General features: G+C 45.4%; 1 protein-coding gene across 5 annotated transcripts in view; it reads left to right on the top strand.

Moving 5' to 3' along the window:
• CD22 (CD22 molecule) overlaps nucleotides 1-21,547 on the top strand; it is a 31,741-nt gene that overhangs the window by 1,873 nt on the left and 8,321 nt on the right. Inside the window, exons 1-5 of one of the 5 annotated variants that reach the window (XM_070387819.1) lie at nucleotides 14,904-14,929; nucleotides 16,395-16,438; nucleotides 18,536-18,591; nucleotides 19,191-19,571; nucleotides 20,954-21,247. In XM_070387819.1, coding sequence (XP_070243920.1) covers nucleotides 18,558-18,591; nucleotides 19,191-19,571; nucleotides 20,954-21,247 — 709 coding nt within the window. In that variant the 5' untranslated portion in view covers nucleotides 14,904-14,929; nucleotides 16,395-16,438; nucleotides 18,536-18,557. Of the gene's footprint in view, nucleotides 1-14,903; nucleotides 14,930-16,394; nucleotides 16,439-17,547; nucleotides 18,592-19,190; nucleotides 19,572-20,953; nucleotides 21,248-21,547 lie in introns of those variants that run through there. The other 4 variants (XM_070387818.1, XM_070387817.1, XM_070387816.1 and 1 more) reach the window with 4 other exon arrangements.

Below are 21,547 nucleotides of genomic sequence, written 5' to 3'. Positions count from 1 at the left end.
ATCCATCAGGCACCAGCTGTGTATTGAACCCCTTTAGGAAGCTCAGGCTATCCTGGGAAGGGAACCCCCACCTCTTGTAGGACAACCCTGTGAGAACTCTGGGGCTCCGAGAAGCCCTGTGATTTTTCCCAGGGTCCCAGAGCCAGGAAATGGTGTGGCCAGACCCTGGACTCAAGTCTTCTTGAAGTTAAAGAAGGCCAGACTCTCTAGCATGAATTGTTATCAACAACTAACATTTTTGCTGAGTGCTTACTATGTGCCCCATGATTCTACCTGGTTTACATGAATTAATCTCCATCCACCTTCCCTGACGACTCTGACAATTGTTCTCCAAGTGGGGTCTTGGCACTACCAGCATCAGCCTTACCTGGGCACCTGCCAAAAAGGCAGATTCTCAGGCCATACCCAAGCCTAGCAGTCTGTGTTTTCATGACTCTTCCTGGTGGAGAAGGGCATGGCAACCCATTCCAGTATTCCTGCCTGGAGAGTCCATGAACAGAGGCGCCTGGTGAGCTACAATGCACAGATCTGCAAAGAGTCCGACACGACTGAGTGACTCAGCATGCACGTACACATCTGGTGATTCTTGTGCACTGATGTGGAGAATCTGGAGGAGCCGAGGCAATGAGGTGACATGACTTCCCTGAGGGCCCCCAGCGGAGGACTGTGCAGCCCCGACTTGAGCACCCACCTGGGACCTGGCCCTAGAGTCCCACCCCCTCCCCTGCACTGACCATTGTACAGCACTGCCGTTTCAGGGAGAAGCAGCAGGAGCTTGTGAGTATGAAGGTGCCGAAGGGGCAGTAAGAATAGAGCTTCAGGGCTATGGGGGATTTGGGCGATTCCTAAGGAAGGTGGTTGTGCCCTGGTTTTTTTTTTTTGGAGAAGGTGGGGGGTACATCAGAGACCAAAGTCAAGGTCTAGAGGCAGAAATAACTACACTGTTGAGTGGGAAGGGGACAAGGCTACTTTAGCTGGAATGGGTTGTCCCCATGCAGGAGAAAGGCAGACAGGCAGGTGGTAGCAGGGCGGGACCCCACCCTGAGGCCTGCCCCTTCCTCCCGGTGCTGGCAGTCACTCAGGGAGAAGGACATTAAATAAATGACATCAGACAGAACACCTGGCCACTACACGCAACACCTGCTCCCAACAGGGAAGGCTAGTGGAGACTAGAACGAAAGCAGATTTAGGGTCTCGGGGTTGGGGAAGTGTCTGTATGGCAGGAATGTCACTCAGGGACACCCTGTGTGAAGTTCCCAAGTGGAAACACGTTTGGCAAAGTTCCAGGAGCTGAACCAAAACTGGAGAGGGGGGCAGAGAACAGCAGGGACTTCAAGGCTGCCCCACTAGACATTTTGACCAGCTCTCCTGTGCATGTGTGGGAACCTGCCCTGACGCACCTGTCCCCTGACAACAACCCCTGGCTCCAGCAGGTCTGGCTGGGGAGGAATGCCCCTAAGGACTTCGCCCTGAGAGGCAGAGCAATGTCAATAATTGGAGCCATCAGAGTAACCCTGTGCTGCCTGAGGTGCAGCCAGAGTGCCACCCGGGTGAGCTGGGTGTCCCGGGGAGCGGTGTGGAGGGACTTTTAGGTGATAGTCATACTTCACTTAGTCTATGTCCAAGCAAAAGGAAACTAGGTTGCCAAATGTGATTGTTTTTAAATTTTTCAAAAACCTTTTTGCTTTATACCAGAGTAGAGCTGATTAACAATGTTATGATAGTTTCAGGTGAACAGGAAAGGGACTCAGTCATACATATACATGCATCCATTCTCCCCCAAACCCCCTTCCCATCCAGCTGCCACATAACATTGAGCAGAGTCCCACGTGCTATACAGTAGGTCCTCGTTGGTTATCCACTTTGAATACAGCAGTGTGTACATGCCCATCCCCAAAGGGATATTTAGAAATTTGATTTTTTTTTTTTGCTAAAAGCTTAGGAAGAAGTAAGTTTAAAAACCAATCAAGTGAATTGACTTCAAGAAACGTACAAAATAACAATACTTCAGGTGGTTCACAGACAGAACAAAAATCCTAAAGGTCACAGGCAAACCATTAAAGTTTGGGTTACAGTGAGGTGATCTGACACAAAGACCATCTCTTAGGCTAACATTTAGTGATGACACTCAACTCAGCTATCACACTCTGCCCAGCGCCTGGACCCCCCAGAATTCGCCAGTTCCATCAACACGAGGTTACTGAGCACTTCCTTGTAGGGCTGCTGTACAGACCAAAAGACCCACACTCTGGCTGCTGGGACTGACATCAAATGGAAGAGATAGACAAAAACCAGATAAACGTGTGGTCAGATAGTGAGTGGGCTAAGAAGGAAGCTAAAAGAGATAGAAGGACAGCATGTGCCTGCAAGTCGGCTGATTTAGAGAGCAGTCAACTGAGTAGAGACCGGAAGGAAGAGAGGGAGGGAGGGAGCTCAGTCGATTTCTGGGAAATGAGGGTCCCGGGAAAGTCGAGATCAGGTGCAAATGTCCAGCACAGGAATGTACTTGCGGTGGTCATGGAACAAGAAGGAAACCAACCAGCATGCCTGGAGTGGTGTATAGGAGTCTGAGCAGTTGCCCAAGGGAGCTGGATCACAGCAGGGTTTTAGGCCACAGTCAGGACTCAGACTTTGAGTGAACTGGGGAGCTGCTGGAGACTTACACAAAGGCGGAGCATTAGGGAGGGTTTTGGTGACCCTGCTGGCACCTGTTTAGACAGTGAGCACAGGGGATCATCAGGCCAGGGGCTCCGGAGGCCATGACTCCTGTCCAAGAGACAGGGAAAGTGGGTGGTGAGAGGGAAGAGAGTCAGGACCTGTTCTGGAGGGGGCCCTGAGGAGACCGGCTGATATGGAGGGGAAGGAAGAGAGGATCCCAAGATGCTGACAGCTTCCTTAGGTGCTAGAGAGGCTGAGAGGCGCTAGCTTGGTGGAGAACACAGCACTCAGTATGTTCAAGGACAGGCAAGGCTGACAGGACTCTTCTCTCAGGACACATCAAGCTGAGGAAGAGTTAGCCCCCATGACACAATGACTCAGAGCCGGGGACACAAGCAGGAGAAGAGTTTTGGCCAGGCTGGGCTAGTCTCACAGCTGCACCTGTCAGGAAGGAGGGGCCACTTGGTGAAGGAGGGGCCAGGCACCGGGGCATGTCAACAAGGACTGCTTTGTCCCTCCCCTCCCACCAAACTCCTTGGTCATTCCTGATTGAGAAAAGCCATCCCCGAACATCTCTCTTGGACAGGAGTCATGGCCTCCAGAGCCCCTGGCCTGATGATCCCCTGTGTTCACCGTCTACACAGCGGCCAGCAGGGTCTCCCAGCCTGTCTTGAGAACTGGTGCCTGGGGCAGGCAGCTCCACATACCCAATGAAGAAAGGGCTCCAGGCTGTGTGCTGGCTACTCTCCTGGGGGTGGGAGAAGGAACCCCACAGCTCTGCCCGGGAGGAGCCACACCTCCTTCTTTCCCCACCTTCCTCACTCTGCAAAACATGACCCCTAATATAAATTGGACTTCAAAATCAATTTCTTTTTGCTCCGGGAAAGTTTTTTTAAGAGAATGAAAGGACAAACTATAGACTAGGAGAAAATAGCTCAAGTCACTTAACCTGACAAAGAACTCATGTCTAGAGTGAGTATATAAAGAACTCTCAACATTCAAAAACACCAAACATCAAACAACTAAAAGATGAGAGAAAAAAAAAGGGGGGGGGGTGCAAAAGGCAGGAAGAGACATTTCACAGAAGATGGTAGATGGTATTTGGATAGAAAAGAATCATATAGAAAGATGTTCAACATCATTAACCTTTAGAGAAATTCAAGTTAAGATCACAATGAGCTATCATTCTCATACACCTATTAGACAGCTACCATACAAAACAGTGACAACAACTAATGCTAGAAAGGATGTGTAGTAATGAAAGCATTTATCCATTGCTAGTGGGAATGTAAAAGTGTCCAGCCACTTTGAAAAACAGTCTCAAGACAGTTTCTCAGAAGGTTAAACCTAGAGTTCCAATCTGCCTCTGAAATTCTATTCCTAGGGTATATACCCAAGAGAAATGAAAACATATCCACCCCAAAATTTGAACACAACTGTTGATAGCTCATTACTCATAAAAACCAAAACATGGGAACAACCCAAATGTCTATCGAGTGATGAATGAATAAAGAAGATATGATTTATCCATACAATGAAATACCACTCCTTGACAATGAAAAGAAATGGAGTACTGTACAGATCCTGCAAAATGATGAACTTAAAAACATTAAGCGAAAGAAGTCAGTCACAAAAAGCTACATATTGTATGATTGCATTCCTGTGAAATGACCAGGAAAAGAAAATCTGTAGAGACAGAAAGTAGATTTCATTGTTGCCTAGGGCTGGGGTGCAGGTGTCGAGAGGAAACAGGGGGTGACTGCTAATGGTGATGAGCATTTTGGGGTAATGAGATGATCTAAAATTGGCTGTGGTGATGGTTTGCACAATGCTGTGACTACACTTAAAACCATTGACGGGTATGCTTTAAGTAGGTGGATTGTATGGGCAATTAGAAAATGGGCAAAAGACCTAAAAAGATACTTTACCAAAGAGGATACACAAAAGGCACAGAAGCCCATGAACAGATGTTCAGCACCACTAGCCATTAGTGAAATGCAAATCAAGTCTGTGCAAATCACTGCATACCAATAAAACAACTAAAATTAAAAATAATAATGATAGTAAATGCTGGTGAGGATGCCGTGAAACTGGATCATTCATACATGGCTGGTGGGAATGTAAAATGGTACAGCCACTCTTGAAAAACTAATGAAATAATCCTACCATATGACTTGGCAATTGCACTTCTAGGCATTGATGCTCAATAAATAAAAATTCATGTCTACACCAAAACCTGTACACGGTTGTTCAAAGCAGCTTTATTTGTAATAGCCCCAAATTGGAAATAATCTACATGTGCCTCAATACTAAATGGTTCAACAGTTGTGATACATCTATGTGCTACACAGTACAATGTACATAATACATTCCATTGCTACATAGTACTCTGTGGATGTATCACAACTCCCTGGGATACAGCCAACAATTGTGATATATCAAGGACTACTATGTAGCAAGTACTAGGTAGCAAGGGAATGAGGTATGGGACAGACATCAACTTGGAAAGTTCTGAAGGGCATTAAACTGAGTTAAAAACAAACAAACAAAACAGTCCAAGGACTTCCCTGATGGTCCAGCGGTAAGACACTGCGATCCCAATATAAGGAGCCCGGGTTCGATCCCTGGTCAGGGAACTAGATCCCTACGTGATGCAACAAAGAGTTACCCTGGTGCAACTAAAGATATCGCATGCCCAAACTAAGACCCAGTGCAGACAAATAAATAAATATTTAAAAAATCCTAACGGGTCATGTACCATATGACTCCCTTTATGTACTATTATCAAAATGACAAAATGGTAGAGATGGAGAACAGATTACTGGTTAGAGATAGTGGAGGAAAGGGAGGTGGATGTGACTACAAGGGTGATCTTGGCCATAATAGAATAATTCTGTATCTTGTCTGCAATGGTTATGTACATCTAGATATGAGATAAAAAGACTTAGAACCACATACAGGTTGTACTACACCTAATTATGTAAGAAGTAACCATGAGAAGAAACTCATCACAGGGCACACCAGACTTTTCTATCTTTGTCACTTCCTCTGAGTCTATAATTATCTCAAAATAAAAAGTTAAAAAAAACCCCACCAACCCAGTGATCTCAGTGCAGGACTCCCAGGCCAGGGAACAAGATCCCAGTCTTCAACAGGGGACCTACTGGGGATGTATATTCTGCCTCACCAGCTAGGAGTATCTGCTGGCATAGCTCCAGGCATTGCTGATGGTCGCAGGAAGAAATTGTTCAGGGAGTTCAAGGGCATGTCTTTATTTCTGGAGGTCAAGGGCTGCATGGCGGAGGCAGGGCTAAGGAATCAGGATTCCTGAGAATGCAGCTCTGGCGCCTTCACATCTTTTCCTCCAAAGAGGTAGGTGGTCTCTGTTTTGGGGTGTCACCTGCCCTGAACAATGGGGACGGCAGCACCTTTCTCACAGGGTTAAGTGAGGTCACACACACGCTGCACTCAGCTGCCTATGACATACGACATGTGATGAGCACCTGGTGAACAGACCTGGGTTCAAATCCCAGTCCTGCCACCTGTCAACTATGAGCTGTCCCTCAGTTTCCCCTCTAAGGATGGTGCAGACATGGGTGGTTCTGACTTCCTGAGTGTGCTGTGAGCTATCAGGAGCATGCAAAGCACTTTGCACGGTGGTGGTCATGAAATGAGCATCACTCTGTAAAAGCGTGCTGTCGTTATTGCTGATAGTCCCTTGCTCTGCCTGACAGGTACTCCATGGTGACATTACATCACACATACCTCTGGCTGCTCATCTCTAGCTTGATTTTGATAGAGAGGCCCTCTGAGACCAGATTGTGGTTCCCCGCCTGTGCCCCAGAGATGATGTTCCAGGCAGACCAAGCTCTGGGTTGGGAGTGGGGTCTTTGGCTATGTCCTGCCTGTGAGCTGGGGCTGTCACCTCACCTCCAGGGAGCACTGTTGACCAATTATGATACAATGTATTAAGTGAGTAATAGTTACATAATCACAATAGTAAAAGATATTATCCGTTTTCACAATCAATAGCCAGACAAAAAAATAAAAGAAAATTACAATTGCAAGCCATAATGGGAACATGATTAACCTAATAGTGTAAGATAATTACAAAGTGGAAGTGCACGTGTACATATGTTTTCATCTGCTCAGCCAGTCTTTTGACTAGTGCATTTAACCCATTTACATTCAAGGTAATTATCGACATGCATAATCCTATTACCATTTTCTTAATTGTTTTGGGCTTATATTCTATAGGTAGGGTTTTTTATTCTCTTGTTTTCTACCTAGAGAAATTCCTTTAGCATTTGTTGTAAAGTTGTTTGGTAGTGATGAATTCATTTAACTTTTGCTTGTCTGGAAAGCTTTCAATTTCTCCATCAAATCTGAAGGAGAGTCTTGCTGGGTAAAGTAGTCTTGGTTATAGGTTCTTCCCTTTCATCACTTTAAATGTATCATGCCATTCCCTTTTGGTTTGTAGAGTTTCTGTTGAGAAATCAGCTGATAGCCTGATGGGGGTTCCCTTATATGTTGTTTGTCATTTTTCCCTTGTTGCTTTTAATATTTTATCTCTGGCTTTAATTTTTCTCTCGGTTTGATTACTGTATGCCTCAGTGTGTTCTTCTTTGGGTTTATCCTGCCTGGGACTCTGTACTTCCTCTACTTGGTTGATTATTTCCTTTCCCATGTTAGGGATGTTTTCAGTTATTATCTCTTCAAATATTTTCTCAGGTCCTTTCTCTCTCTCTTCTCCTTCTGGGACCCCTATAGTGCAAATGTTCATGCCTTTAATGTTGTCCCAGAGGTCCCTTAGGCTGTCTTCATTTCTTTTCATTCTTTTTTCTATATTCTGTTCTGCGGCAGTGATTTCCACCATTCTGTCCTCCAAGTCATTTATCCATGCTTCTGTCTGTTATTCTGCTATGGATTCCTTCTAGTGTTTTATTCATCTGTTTGTTCTTTAGCTCTTCTAGGTCTTTGGTAAATAATTCTTACATCTTCTCAATCTTTGCCTCCATTCTTTTTCATAGATCCTGAATCATATGCACTATCATTATTCTGAATTCTTTTTCTGGAAAGTTGCCTCTCTCCACTTCATTTAGTTGTTTTTCTGGGAGGTTATCTTGTCCCTTCATCTGGGACGTAAATTCCTGCATTTTCATGCTGATTAACTTGTAATGTGGTTTTGTTTTAGTTGCTGTGGGATTGTGGTTTTTCTTCTTGCTTCTGTCTGCCCTCTCATGGAAGAGGCTAAGAGGCTTTTATAAGCTTCCTGATGGGAGGGATTGGTGGTGGGGAAAACTGGGTCTTGCTCTGGTGGGCAGGGCCTTGCTCAGTAAAGCTTTAATCCAATTATCTGCTTATAATTGGATTGGGCTCCCTCCCTGGTAGTTTTTGGCCTAAGGTGATCCAGCCCTCAGGCCAAACATCCAACTTACCTTGGATCATCAATAAAGCAGTTCCAGAAAAACATCTATTTCTGCTTTATTGATTACACCAAAGCCTTTGCCTGTGTAGATCACAACAAACTGCAAAATTCTTTGAGATGGGAATACCAGACCACCTGACCTGCCTCCTGAGAAATCTGTATGCAGGTCAAGAAGCAACAGTTAGAACCAGACATGGAATAACAAAATGGTTCCAAACTGGGAAAGGAGTGCATCAAGGCTGTATATTGTCACCCTGCTTATTTAACTCATATGCAGAGTACATCATGTGAAATGCCAGGCTGGATGAAGCACAAGCTGGAATCAAGATTGCCAGGAGAAACATGAACAAACTCAGATATGCAGATGACATCACTCTTATGGCAGAAAGTGAAGAGGAACTCTTGAGTGAAGAGCCTCTTGATGAAAGTGAAAGAGGAGAGTGAAAAAGCTGGCTTAAAACTCAACATTCGAAAAACCAAGATCATGGCACCCGGTTCCATCACTTCATGACAAATAGATGGGGAAACAATTGAAACAGTGAGAGATTTTATTTTCTTGGGCTCCAAAATCACTACAGATGGCGACTGCAGCCATGAAATTAAAAGATGCTTGCTCCTTGGAAGAAAAGCTTTGACCAATCTAGACAGCATACTAAAAAGCAGAGATGTTACTTCACCAACAAAGGTCCATCTAGTCAAAGCTGTAGTTTTTCCAGTAGTCATGTATGGCTGTGAGAGTTGGACTGTGAAGAAAGCTGAATGCCTAAGAATTGATGCTTTTGAACTGTGGTGTTGGAGAAGACTCTTGAGAGTCCCTTGGACTGCAAGGATATCCAACCAGTCCATCCTAAGGGAAATCAGTCTTGGGTGTTCATTAGAAGGACTGATGTTTAAGCTGAAACTCCAATACTTTGACCATATGATGGGAAGAGCTGACTCGTTTGAAAAGACTCTGATGCTGGGAAAGATTGAGGGCAGGAGGAGAAGGGGACGACAGAGGATGAGATGGTTGAATGGCATCACTGACTCAATGGACATGAGTTTGGGTAAACTCCGGGAGTTGGTGATGGACAGGGAGGCCTGGCATGCTGCATTTCATGGGGTCGCAAAGAGTAGCACACGACTGAGAGACTGAACTGAACTGAACTGAACAGCAAAGAATTGATGCTTTTGAACTGTGGTGTTGGAGAAGACTCCTGAGAGTCCCTTGGACTGGAAGGAGATCAAAACAGTCAGCCCTAAAGGAAATCAGTCCTAAATATTCATTGGAAGGACTGATGCTGAAGCTGAAACTCCAATACTTTGGCCACCTGATGCAAAGAACTGACTCATTGGAAAAGACTCTGATGCTGGAAAAGATTGAAGGCAGAAGGAAAAGGGGACAACAGAGGATGAGATGGTTGGATGCATCACCGACTCACTGGACATGAGTTTGAGCAAGCTGCAGGAGTTGGTGATGGACAGGGAAGCCTGGCATGCTGCAGTCCACGGGGTCACAAAGAGCTGGACACAATTGAGTGGCTAAACTGACCCAGCCCTGGGGTCCATGGGCTCTATGGTCTGATTAATGGCAAACTCCAAGAGAGTTTACTCTAAAACGGACCTTCCCAAACACCTGCTGCCGGTCCCCCTGTTCCTGTGGTAAGCCCCTGCCAACCCAGCCCACACCTCCACAGTAGACCTTCCAACACTGGCAGGCAGTTTTCGTTCAGTTTCCTGTGGACTCACTGCTCCTTTCCTCTGAGTCTTGGTGTTTGCAAGGTTCTCTTTGTGCCCTCCAACACTGAAGTCTCTGTTTCCCCCAGTCCCATGGAAGTCTTGTAATCAAGTCCCACTGGCCTTTAAGGTCAGATCCCTGGGGGTTCCCAGTCCTTTTAATTAGGTCCCCAGGCTGGGAACCCTGACCTGGGGTTCTGAACCTTCAGAACAGTGGGAGAACTTCTTTGGTATTGTTGTTCTCCAGTCTGTGGGTCACCCACCTGGGGGGTATGGGATTTGATTTAATAATGACTGTGCCCCTCCTACTGTCTTGCTGTGGCTTCTTCTTTCTTTGGACATGGGGTGTCTTTTTTCAGTAGGTTCAGCATCCTCTTATCGATGGTTGTTCAACAGCTAGTTGTGATTTTGGTGCTCTCGAAGAAGGAGATGAGCATGTATCCTTCTCCATCCTCTGGAACTGGAAGCCCAAGAAATCTGGAATTGTACTTTAAATTTCAGTTTCTAAATATTCATTATTAATATAAATAAATGTGACTAATTTTGTGTTTATCTTGTATTCTGCAACCTTGCTGAATTCACTTATTAATTTTGGAATTTTTTTGTAGGTGCCTTGGGATTTTCTACACAGACCTTTATGTTATCTGTGAATAGATTTTATTTCTCCCTTTCAGATCTATATGCTTTTTATTGCTTTTCTTTATTTTCTTATACTGTCTAGAACTTCCAGTACTATATTGAATAGGAGTAATTGAGAGTGAACATTCTTGCCTGGTTACCAAGCTTAGAAGGAGAGAGTATTAACACTGTTAAGAATTAAGTATGTTTTGAAGGTTAGTTGTAGGTAATCAAGTTGAAAAATTTTTTCTCTTAGTTTTCAGAGAGTTTTTATCATAAAAGGGTGATGAATTTTGCCAAATGCTTTTTCTGCAACAATTTATATGATCGGGTGAGTTTTCTTCTTTGTCCCATTAATGTGAGATTACATTGACTGATTTTCAAATATTGAACCAGACTTGCATCCCTGGAATAACCCCTGCATGGTTATAGTTGTATAATTCTTTTGATATATTGCTGACATCTATCTGCCAATGTTTTGTTAAGAACTTTTGCATCCATTTTCATGAAGAATATTGGTCTATAGTTTTCTTTTTTATACTATCCATTTTCATGAAGAATATTGGTCTATAGTTTTCTTTTTTATACTATCAGTTCAGTTCAATTGCTCAGTTGTGTCAGGCTCTTTGTGACCCCATGGACTGCAGCATGCCAAGCTTACTTGTCTATCACCAACTCCCACAGCTTGTTTAAACTCATGTCCATCAAGTCGGTGATGCCATCCAACCATCTCATCCTCTGTCGTCCCCTTTTCCTTCTGCCTTCAATCTTTCCCAGCACCAGGGTCTTTTCCAATGAGTCAGTTCTTTGCATCAGGTGGCCAGAGTATTGGAGTTTCAGCTTCAGCATCAGTCCTTCCAATGAATATTCAGGACTGATTTCCTTTAGGGTTGACTGTTTTGATCTCCTTGCCGTCCAAGGGACTCTCAAGAATCTTCTCCAACACCACAGTTCAAAAGCATCAATTCTTCAGCACTCAGCTTTCTTTATAGTACGACTCTCACAGCCATACATGACTACTGGAAAAACTACAGCTTTGACTAGATGGAACTTTTTTGGCAAAGTAACGTCTCTGTTTTTTAGTATGCTGCCTAGGTTGGTCAAAGCTTTTCTTCCAAGGAGCAAGCATCTTTTAATTTCATGGCTGCAGTCGCCATCTGTAGTGATTTTGGAGCCCAAGAAAATAAAATCTCTCACTGTTTCAATTGTTTCCCCATCTATTTGTCATGAAGTGATGGGACTGGATGCCATGATCTTGGTTTTTCGAATGTTGAGTTTTAAGCCAGCTTTTTCACTCTCCTCTTTCACTTTCATCAAGAGGCTCTTCACTCAAGAGTTCCTCTTCACTTTCTGCCATAAGAGTGATGTCATCTGCATATCTGAGTTTGTTCATGTTTCTCCTGGCAATCTTGATTCCAGCTTGTGCTTCATCCAGCCTGGCATTTCACATGATGTACTCTGCATATGAGTTAAATAAGCAGGGTGACAATATACAGCCTTGATGCACTCCTTTCCCAGTTTGGAACCATTTTGTTATTCCATGTCTGGTTCTAACTGTTGCTTCTTGACCTGCATACAGATTTCTCAGGAGGCAGGTCAGGTGGTCTGGTATTCCCATCTCAAAGAATTTTGCACAGTTTGTTGTGATCTACACAGGCAAAGGCTTTGGTGTAATCAATAAAGCAGAAGTAGATGTTTTTATGGAATTCTCTTGCTTTTTCTGTTATCCAGTGGATATTGGCAATTTGATCTCTGGTTCCTCTGCATTTTCTAAAACCAGCTTGAACATCTGGAAGTTCATGGTTCATGTATTATTGAAGCCTGGCTTGGAGAATGTTGAGCATTGTTTTGCTAGCGTGTGAGATGAGTGCAATTGTGTTGTAGTTCGAACATTGTTTGGCATTTCCCTTCTTTGGGATTGGAATGAAAACTGACCTTTTCAAGTCCTGTGGAGTCCTCTGGGAGGGTGCCTGGACTCTGTGAGGACCCCACAGAGTCCCAGGAGAGTCTCTGTGTTTTGTATTGTATTTGTCTTTTTTGTTTTGGTTTGGTTTCAGGGTAATACTGACTTCATAGAATGAGTTGGAAAGCATTCTCTCTACCATTTTCTACAAAATAGATTATGTAGAAATGGTGTTAATTCTTCCTTAAATGATGGATAGAATTCTCCAGTAAAACCATATTGACCTGAATGCTCATTTTGCATGTTTTACATTACTTTAGTAGTTACAGGGCTATTCAAATTATCTGATTCATATTGATTGAGTTGTGGTAGCTTGTACTTTTTGAGGAATTGATCCATTTACTCTAAGTAGATAGAGTTTTTCATGATATTCCCTTATTATCTTTTTGACATCTGCAGGGTATGTAGAAATATTCTCTGTTTCACTTTCAATATGAATAATTTCTCTCTCTTTTTGTCAGTCTTGCTAGAGATCCATCAATTTTCTTGATCTTTTCAGTGAACCAGGTATTTTATTTCCACCACAGGACTGGAAAAGGTCAGTTTTCATTCCAATCCCAAAGAAAGGCAATGCCAAAGAATGCTCAAACTACCGCACAATTGCACTCATCTCACACACTAGTAAAGTAATGCTCAAAATTCTCCAAGCCAGGCTTCAGCAATATGTGAACCATGAACTTCCTGATATTCAAGCTGGTTTTAGAAAAGGCAGAGGAACAAGAGATCAAATTGCCCACATCTGCTGGATCATAGAAAAAGCAAGAGAGTTCCAGAAAAACATCTATTTCTGCTTTATTGACTGTGCCAAAGCCTTTGACTGTGGATCACAATAAACTGGAAAATTCTTCAAGAGATGGGAATACCAGACCACCTAATCTGCCTCTTGAGAAATTTGTATGCAAGTCAGGAAGCAACAGTTAGAACTGGACATGGAACAACAGACTGGTTCCAAATAGGAAAAGGAGTTCGTCAAGGCTGTATATTGTCACCCTGTTTATTTAACTTATATGCAGAGTACATCATGAGAAACGCTGGACTGGAAGAAACACAAGCTGGAATCAAGATTGCCGGGAGAAATATCAATAACCTCAGATATGCAGATGACACCACCCTTATGGCAGAAAGTGAAGAGGAACTCAAAAGCCTCTTGATGAAAGTGAAAGTGGAGAGTGAAAAAGTTGGCTTAAAGCTCAACATTCAGAAAACGAAGATCATGGCATCCGGTCCCATCACTTCATGGCAAATAGATGGGGAAACAGTGGAAACAGTGTCAGACTTTATTTTTCTGGGCTCCAAAATCACTACAGATGGTGACTGTAGCCATGAAATTAAAAGACGCTTACTCCTTGGAAGGGAAGTTATGACCAACCTAGATAGCATATTCAAAAGCAGAGACATTACTTTGCCAACAAAGGTCTATCAGTCAAGGCTATGGTTTTTCCTGTGGTCACGTATGGATGTGAGAGTTGGACTGTGATGAAGGCTGAGCACCGAAGAATTGATGCTTTTGAACTGTGGTGTTGGAGAAGACTCTTGAGAGTCCCTTGGACTGCAAGGACATCCAACCAGTCCATTCTGAAGGAGATCAGCCCTGGGATTTCTTTGGAAGGAATGATGCTAAAGCTGAAACTCCAGTACTTTGGCCACCTCAGGCGAAGAGTTGACTCATTGGAAAAGACTCTGATGCTGGGAGGGATAGGGGGCAGGAGGAGAAGGGGACGACAGAGGATGAGGTGGCTGGATGGCATCACTGACTGGATGGATGTGAGTCTCAGTGAACTCCGGGAGTTGGTGATGGACAGGGAGGCCTGGCGTGCTGCGATTCATGGGGTCGCAAAGAGTCGGACACGACTGAGTGACTGATCTGATCTGATCTGATTATTTGTCTGGTTTCAATTTCATTGGTTTCTGCTTTTATATTTATTATCTCTTTCCTTATGCCTGTTTTAGATTTGTTTTGCTCTTATTTGTCTGGTTTCTAGAGATGGAATCTTACGTTATTGATTTGAGGCTTACTTTTTTTTTTTGGCTTGCATGAACTTAATTCCCCAACTAGGAATTAAACCCTGGCTCTTTGCAGTGAAAGTACCAAGTCCTAACCACTGGACTACCAGGGAACTCTCAAGACTTACAGTGCCATAAATTTCTCCCTTGTGTTTTAGCTGTGTCCCACAAAGTTTGATAGGCTCTATTTTCATTTTCTTTCAGTTCAATGTATTATTAAATTTCCCTTAAGATGTTCCCTTTGACCCATAGGTTATTTAGAAGTGTGCTGTTTGGTTTTCAGGTGTTTGGGGGATGCTTCTGTTTTTTATTTCTAGTTTGATTCCATTGAGGTTAAAGCATATACTGTATGTTATTTCAATTATTTCAATTTTTTTGAGGCTTGTTTTATGGCCTTAAATTTGTTGATCTTGGTATACATTCTATGCTCACTTGAAAATAAAGTGTATTTTGTTGTTTTAGGGTGGAGTAGTAGTCGGAGAAGGCAATGGCACCCCACTCCAGTACTCTTGCCTGGAAAATCCCATGGACAGAGAAGCCTGGTAGGTTACAGTCCATGGGGTCGCTAAGGGTCGGACACGACTGAGCGACTTCACTTTCAGTTTTAGCTTTCATGCATTGGAGAAGGAAATGGCAACCCACTCCAGTGTTCTTGCCTGGAGAATCCCAGGGACGGGGGAGCCTGGTGGGCTGCCGTTTATGGGGTCGCACAGAGTCGGACACGACTGAAGCGACTTAGCAGCAGCAGCAGCAGCAGTAGTCTGTGAATGTCAGCTAGATACTGTTTGTTGATAATGTTGTTGGTTGATGGCATTGTCCTTTGCTGTTTTTTGTGTAGTTCTTCTATCAGTTGTTGAGGACGAGTGTTGAACTTTCCAACTGTAATCGTGGATTGTCTATTCTTTCACTTCTATTGGATTTTGCTTCACACATTCTGTAGCTCTGCTGTTTGGTACTTACACATTTAGAGTGCTATGTTTTGGTGGGTCAACCCTTTCCTTATTGCATAATATCCTTCTCTGTCTTGGATAATTTTCTTTGTTCTGAAATCTACTATGCTGTTGCTGCTTAGACAGCTTCAGTTGTGTCCAACTCTGTGCGACCCTATGGACTACAACCCACCAGGTTCCTTGGTCCATGGGATTCTCCAGGCAAGAATACTGGAGTGGGTAGCCATGCCTTCCTCCAGGGAATCTTCCTGACCCAGGCGTTGAATCTGGGCCTCCTGAATTGCAGGCAGATTCTTTACCACTGAGCCACCTGTATTATAGCCACTTCTATTTTCTTTTAAAAGTTGAGATATAATCAACATATAACATTATGTTAGTTTCAGGCGTGTAATGTAATGATTCAATATTTATATATACTGCAAAACAATCACTACAATAAGTCTGGTTAACATTCATCAGCACAAATAGCTACAATTTTTCTTCTTGTGATGAGAACTTTTAAGATTTACTCTCTTAGCAACTGTCAAATATACAATACAGCAATAGTAACTATAGTCACCATGCTATAACTTACATCCCCAGGATTTATTTATTTATTTTATAACCAGAAGTTTGTACCTTTAACTCACCTCTACCCCATTTGCCCACCCCCTACTCCCTGCCTCTGGCAACCACCAAACTGTTCTTTGTATCTATAGGTTCATTTTAATTTTTTGAAGATTCCACTTGTAAGTGAGATCATACGGTATTTGTCTTTCTCTGACTTATTTCACTTAGCGTAATTCCCTTCAGTCCCATCCATGTGGTAGCAAGTAGCAAGATACTCTTATATTCCTTTGTGTACATATTCTTTATCCACATTTCCATTGATGGACACTTAGGTTGCTTCCATATCTGCCGGGAACATTGGGGTGCCAATATCCTTTCGAGTTAGGATGTGTTTCCTTCAGAGAAATACCAGAAGTTGCTGTCACAGCGAGCCGGGGCCGGGGGTGTGGCCAAGAAGAGTGAAAATAGGTCACTGGCAACTCCACTGTGCTTCCCCTTTCACTCTTAGATGCTGCCGGGGTCCCTGAAGAGGGAAGACACATGAGGAAACAGGTAAAAACTATTTTGTTCTCTTTTGCATTAGACAAGCATGCATGGAGCAGCCGCTGAAAGCTGGCACAATTTCGGGGGCTGGGAGCACAGTGGGGACTCTCTTCCCTTCTCCTGCCAGTGTGACAACAGGTAGTAGTCCCCTGTCTTTGAGTATCTCTCTGGCGAGTCATCTGAGAGCAGGAGGGTGCCCTGCCCTCACGGGGTGCCCAGGAAGGGAGAGCGGACCCAGGGAGGCCAGCTCTGAGGTCCTGTGAGGCTCTACGTGGGCTGGTGTTGAGCAGAGCACATGTCGGGAGCTTTTGCGCACAGGGCCGACTGTTCCCAGACTCCCCACGCCATCTCACCTCAGCAGCCTTCCAATCGCAGGCCTGGGACCCACTCCTTGTGCCCCAGAGACCACCTGAAGCTCCGTGGGGATAAGCATACAGCCCTGCTCTGAGAAGCGTCCCTCTGCCACTGGCCCGGTGTCCTCCAGTGGGTCCCCAATGAGGGTGTGACTGGTGGCTGCTGGCAGAGGGGCACCCTTGCCCAACCCCCGGAGGCTAGTCTTTGCCATGAGGAATGGACACTGGCCCTGGCCACGGCCTTTGTGGGAACCCAAAGGGGGCCCAAAGTGCATCCCTTGGAATACTGACCCTAGGACTAAAGTGTGTAAAATAGTTCCCCTGGCTAAAGAAGTTGGGGTCTTGTGCTGTACTCTAAGGTCCATGCTGGGAAATGCACGAGGCATATACAGCTGGTTAAAGGGCCTGAAAAGGTCTATGCTAAAGATCCCATTTCACATTTTTTAATCCAGCTTTTCTCAAATGGATATGACCTTAAAGACTTTTTTGTGTGTAATGTGATTAACACCTGCAGAACTGTATGGTCCTTGCATGGAGTGTCTACCCCATCCATGCCTGGGGCCAGACCAGCATGACTTCTGTGCCTGGGAATAGGCCCCCTGGTTAGTTTCAGCCAGCAGCCTAGCTTTCCCCACACTGGTCGTGGACACCCAACAGTCCTTAGCTTAAGCCACACAACCGGAGGAGATAAACAGCCGGAGCGGTTGGGGGCAGGGGCGCTGATGTGTGGGAACTGTTGGCTGGGCAGGGAGGGGGTGGGGAGGAGACGAAGGTCTGGGCTGAGACAGGAGACACACTCTGTTGGCCCGTCCTGGTGACCCCCCCCACCCAGGGACAGGCCTGAAGGGTGCAACCATGCAAATTGGGACTTAAATTTAACTCTATGTAAATGTAACTCTGTGTAAAAGTCTAGTGCGTTAGCTGTCCAGCTCATTGTGTGTGTGCACACACACACACACACAGGCAGTGGTTGCACATGGGTGGCCCTTGGACCACCTCTAGCCCACAGACAGGTTTTGTTTGACCAGTATGGTGTTTATTTGTTTTGTTTCAAAGCAAGACAGGAAACTGGCTTCTTGCAGCTTTTAAAACAGTAGAAGATAGACCAGTGCTGGGCCCACGTTCCCACCTGACTGGAACTGAGATGCATGGCCTTTACTCAAGGCCGCTGTCCCCACCTGGTTGATTTGTCTCCTACTGAGCCCAGGGTATGGGGGGGGGGCGGTGCTCTGAATGGTCCCTTGGACCACCTTCTTTTGAGTCCTCTCAGATCCATCTAAATACTCTCCTGGCATCATACTTAATGACTGGCTTTAGAGTTGTTGTTGTTGTTTTCCTGGTCTTTAAAATCAGTTTGGCCCTGTCTCTTTCCTATGTGAAACCCTTCCCTGGTTACCCCAAGGTAAGCTCCAAGTCACCTAGGGCCTGACATTTGAGGTGCTCAGCAATTTGGTGCCACTCAAAGCTTGAGAGCTGGCCAGCAAGTTTATAGAAGTTTGGATGGATGATCGATTGGATGGATGGATGGTTGGAAGAGAGGAAGAAGTGCTAGTCCTACATGGTGTTGGGCTGATGGGAGAGGCATGGCATATCCTGAAAAGGCCCATGAGCTTCTGGAATTCCCTATCCTGCTGTGCAACCAGTCACTGTTCTCTGGGGATCAGGGAAAAGGGGTTGGCATAGGTGCGCAAGAAGAGCTGTCTGGAAGATGTCAGCGACCAGGTGGCTCAAAGACAAACTCTTCCTGGCCCAGGCTCCTGCCTAGACACAGCACCATGCATCTCCTTGGCCCCTCGCTCCTGCTTCTCGGTAAGGATGGCAGTCTCGGTGGGTCCTTGGGTCTGGGCTGATGGTGGAATCCGGAGGAGGAGGAAAGACAGGGGAAGAGAAGAGTAAATGTGGGGCAGGGTGGGGACCGGCAGTGTGTGTGTGTGTATATATATGTGTATATATATATCTGTGTGTGTGTGCGTGTGTTTGGGCTTCTAAGGTGGCGTTAGTGGTAAAGAACATGCTTGCCAAGGCAGAAGACATAAGAGTTGTGGGTTCGATCCCTGGGTTGAAAGATCCCCTGGAGGAGGGCATGACAACTCACTCCAGTATTCTTGCCTGGAGGATCTCCATAGACAGAGGAGCCTGGCAGGCTACAGTCCATAGGGTCGCAAGGAGTCAGACACGACTGAAGCAACTTAGCACACATGCACGCACATATCCAGGGGATCTTCCCAACCTAGGGATTGAATCTGGGTCTCCCGCATCGCAGGCAGATTCTTAACCATCTGAGCCACCAGGGAAGCTCATACGTGTGATCCCTCTCCCTCCCTGTCTCTTCAGGGGAAATTCTTTATTCCTTTGAAAGTTCTCAGTGTCCCTCACTAGTGTTTTCTGTTCACTTTGGTGGGTTCCAGAATACTTGACTTTCTCTGACTCAGCCTGGAACTTTAGGCATCCTAAGACCCTCTATGCCTGGGATGGAGCCTGCGTCTGGATCCCTTGCACATACAGTTCGGTAAAGGGTGGTGGACACACCCTAGATAACCTGACTGTGTACCACAATTTTACGTATGACAAGAAGACCAAGCACTACAACGGGACCATCCTCTATAATAAGAGCCTGAAAACCAAGGAGTCTACCCCCAGTCAGGAAAGGGTACAATTCTTGGGAAACAACAGAAACAATTGTACCCTTCTCATCAATCCTGTCAAAGTCAATGACAGCGGCCTTCTGGGGCTGAGGGTGACATCGGGGACTGACAAATGGATGGCATCTCTAAACCTCAGCATCTCTGGTAAGGCCCTGAGGATGGGTCCCTTTGTCTCAGCAGGGAGGAAGGTGGGGAAACATCCGACTCCTGGGACCGATCACAAACTGGGTTGCCTGCAGAGGCCAGACGGGGATGCCAGAGAGTGACCATCGTGGCACAAGGACCCTGTGGAGCCCATGGCAAACTGGAGTGTGGGCGTTCACCCCTCCTTGAGCAGACTGCCTGCCACTCAGCTCCTGTACATTCTAGAATCTGGCTTCTGGGTTGCCTGATTTTTTCAGAGAACATGGAGATCTGAATTTTCAAGGGAAACCTCCCAGTGTGTTAATGTGAGGGATTAATTCTAATTAGCCCTATGTGGCTACCTGGCACACGGATAGGGTATGAACAAAACACAGGTGTGGGGACCCCACTCCAGGCGGCATGCTCACTCTGTTCCATAGCCTGTGGATTTGGTGGGTGGTTCTATGCAGCCCTATGTTTGGGGTGAGAGATGCCACAATATGAGGGTGACCCAGCCCCAGGGATAGGGGAGACTGGCTGCACAACAGACCTCTCCACTAAAGGAAAGTAAACACAGAAGGCAAACACCAGGGCGTGTGACTGAAGTAAGCGTAAACCATAAGACGCAGTTCCTAAGGAGGACCAGCTTTCACAAGCCCTTTCAGAAGGTATTTTGGCTGAGCAGAGAAAGGCAGGCCTGGGGAGAGGTGGATGGAGTGACTGGGGATTCCTGATGGGTTACTTGGGGCAGGGCGTCTACAGTGGGTCCATCTCTCAGGCTTCCAGCGTGGTCCCTGCTCTTTTTGTTTTTCTTTTTTTAAAAAACAGTTTTATTGAGATAAGTCTAATACAACTCACCTATGAAAAGTGTTCCGTTCAGTATTTTTTGGTGCATTTATAGACATGTTCAACCATTACCACAGTCAATTTTATAACATTTACATCACCTAGAATTGCAGTGCCTTCACCTGTCACTCCTGTGATAGCTAATTTGTGTGTAGATATGTCTGGGCTACAGTAGCCTGGAATGTGATCGAATGTTATTTTGGATTTTCTATGAAGATGTTTTTAGATAAGATTAATATTTATTTTATTTATTTTTAAAAATTTATTTGTTTAATTGGAGGATAATTACTTTACAATATTGTGATGGTTTTTGCCACACATCAGTGTGAATCAGTCACAGGTATACAGGTGTCCCCTCCATCCTGAACCCCGCTCCCATCTGCCTCCCCACCCTATCTACCCAGGTTGTACAAAGAGCATTGCTGTGGGTGCCCTGCTTCACACACCAAACACACACTGGTTATCTATTTTACACATGGCAGTGTATATGTTTCAGTGCTACTTTCTCAAATCATCCCACCCTCTCCTTCTCCCACTGAGTCCCTGCTCTTTTGCAGAGAGTGCTCCTCAACCCCACATAGAGCTCCATCAGGAAATCCGGGAGGACCAGGAAGTCACTGTCACCTGCTCACTGAATTTCGCCTGCCGTGATTACCAGGTCCATTTGCAGTGGTCCCTGGAGGGGTCTGTGACCACCTCTACCATCCTCTCCCCGGAGATGGTCACCACCCAGAGCCACCTCAGTTTCCAGCCCAAGTGGACTCATGATGGCAAGAACCTGACCTGCCAGCTCTGGGACCCCATGAAACAGCGGATACTCTCGGAGAAAACGGTGTTGCTGGAAGTGAAGCGTGAGTCTCCCCGATGCTCCTGTGGGAGGGACGAGGGTCTTGTCCTCTCTTCACCTCCTCAAAGGGGCATGGGAGCTCAGAGAAGGAAGCATGATGGGTCTGTGGGCACCTGCAGATGGGAATGGTCCAGGCAGAGCTTCGGCACCCCCTCTATCTTTCCCATCATCAGCGCTGGTGTTTCAGGGCATGAATTCATGTTAGCATCTGCTTCCCAGGTGGCACTCATGGTAAAGCAGGAGACATAAGAGATGCAGGTTTGATCCCTGGGCCGGGAATATCTCCTGGGTGAGGGCATGGCAA

The sequence above is a fragment of the Bos mutus genome, chromosome 18 (genome assembly GCF_027580195.1).
Source record: "Bos mutus isolate GX-2022 chromosome 18, NWIPB_WYAK_1.1, whole genome shotgun sequence".
Taxonomy (NCBI): domain Eukaryota; kingdom Metazoa; phylum Chordata; class Mammalia; order Artiodactyla; family Bovidae; genus Bos; species Bos mutus.
Note: the sequence above shows the minus strand (reverse complement) of the source record. Positions and strands in the feature narration are given on the sequence as shown.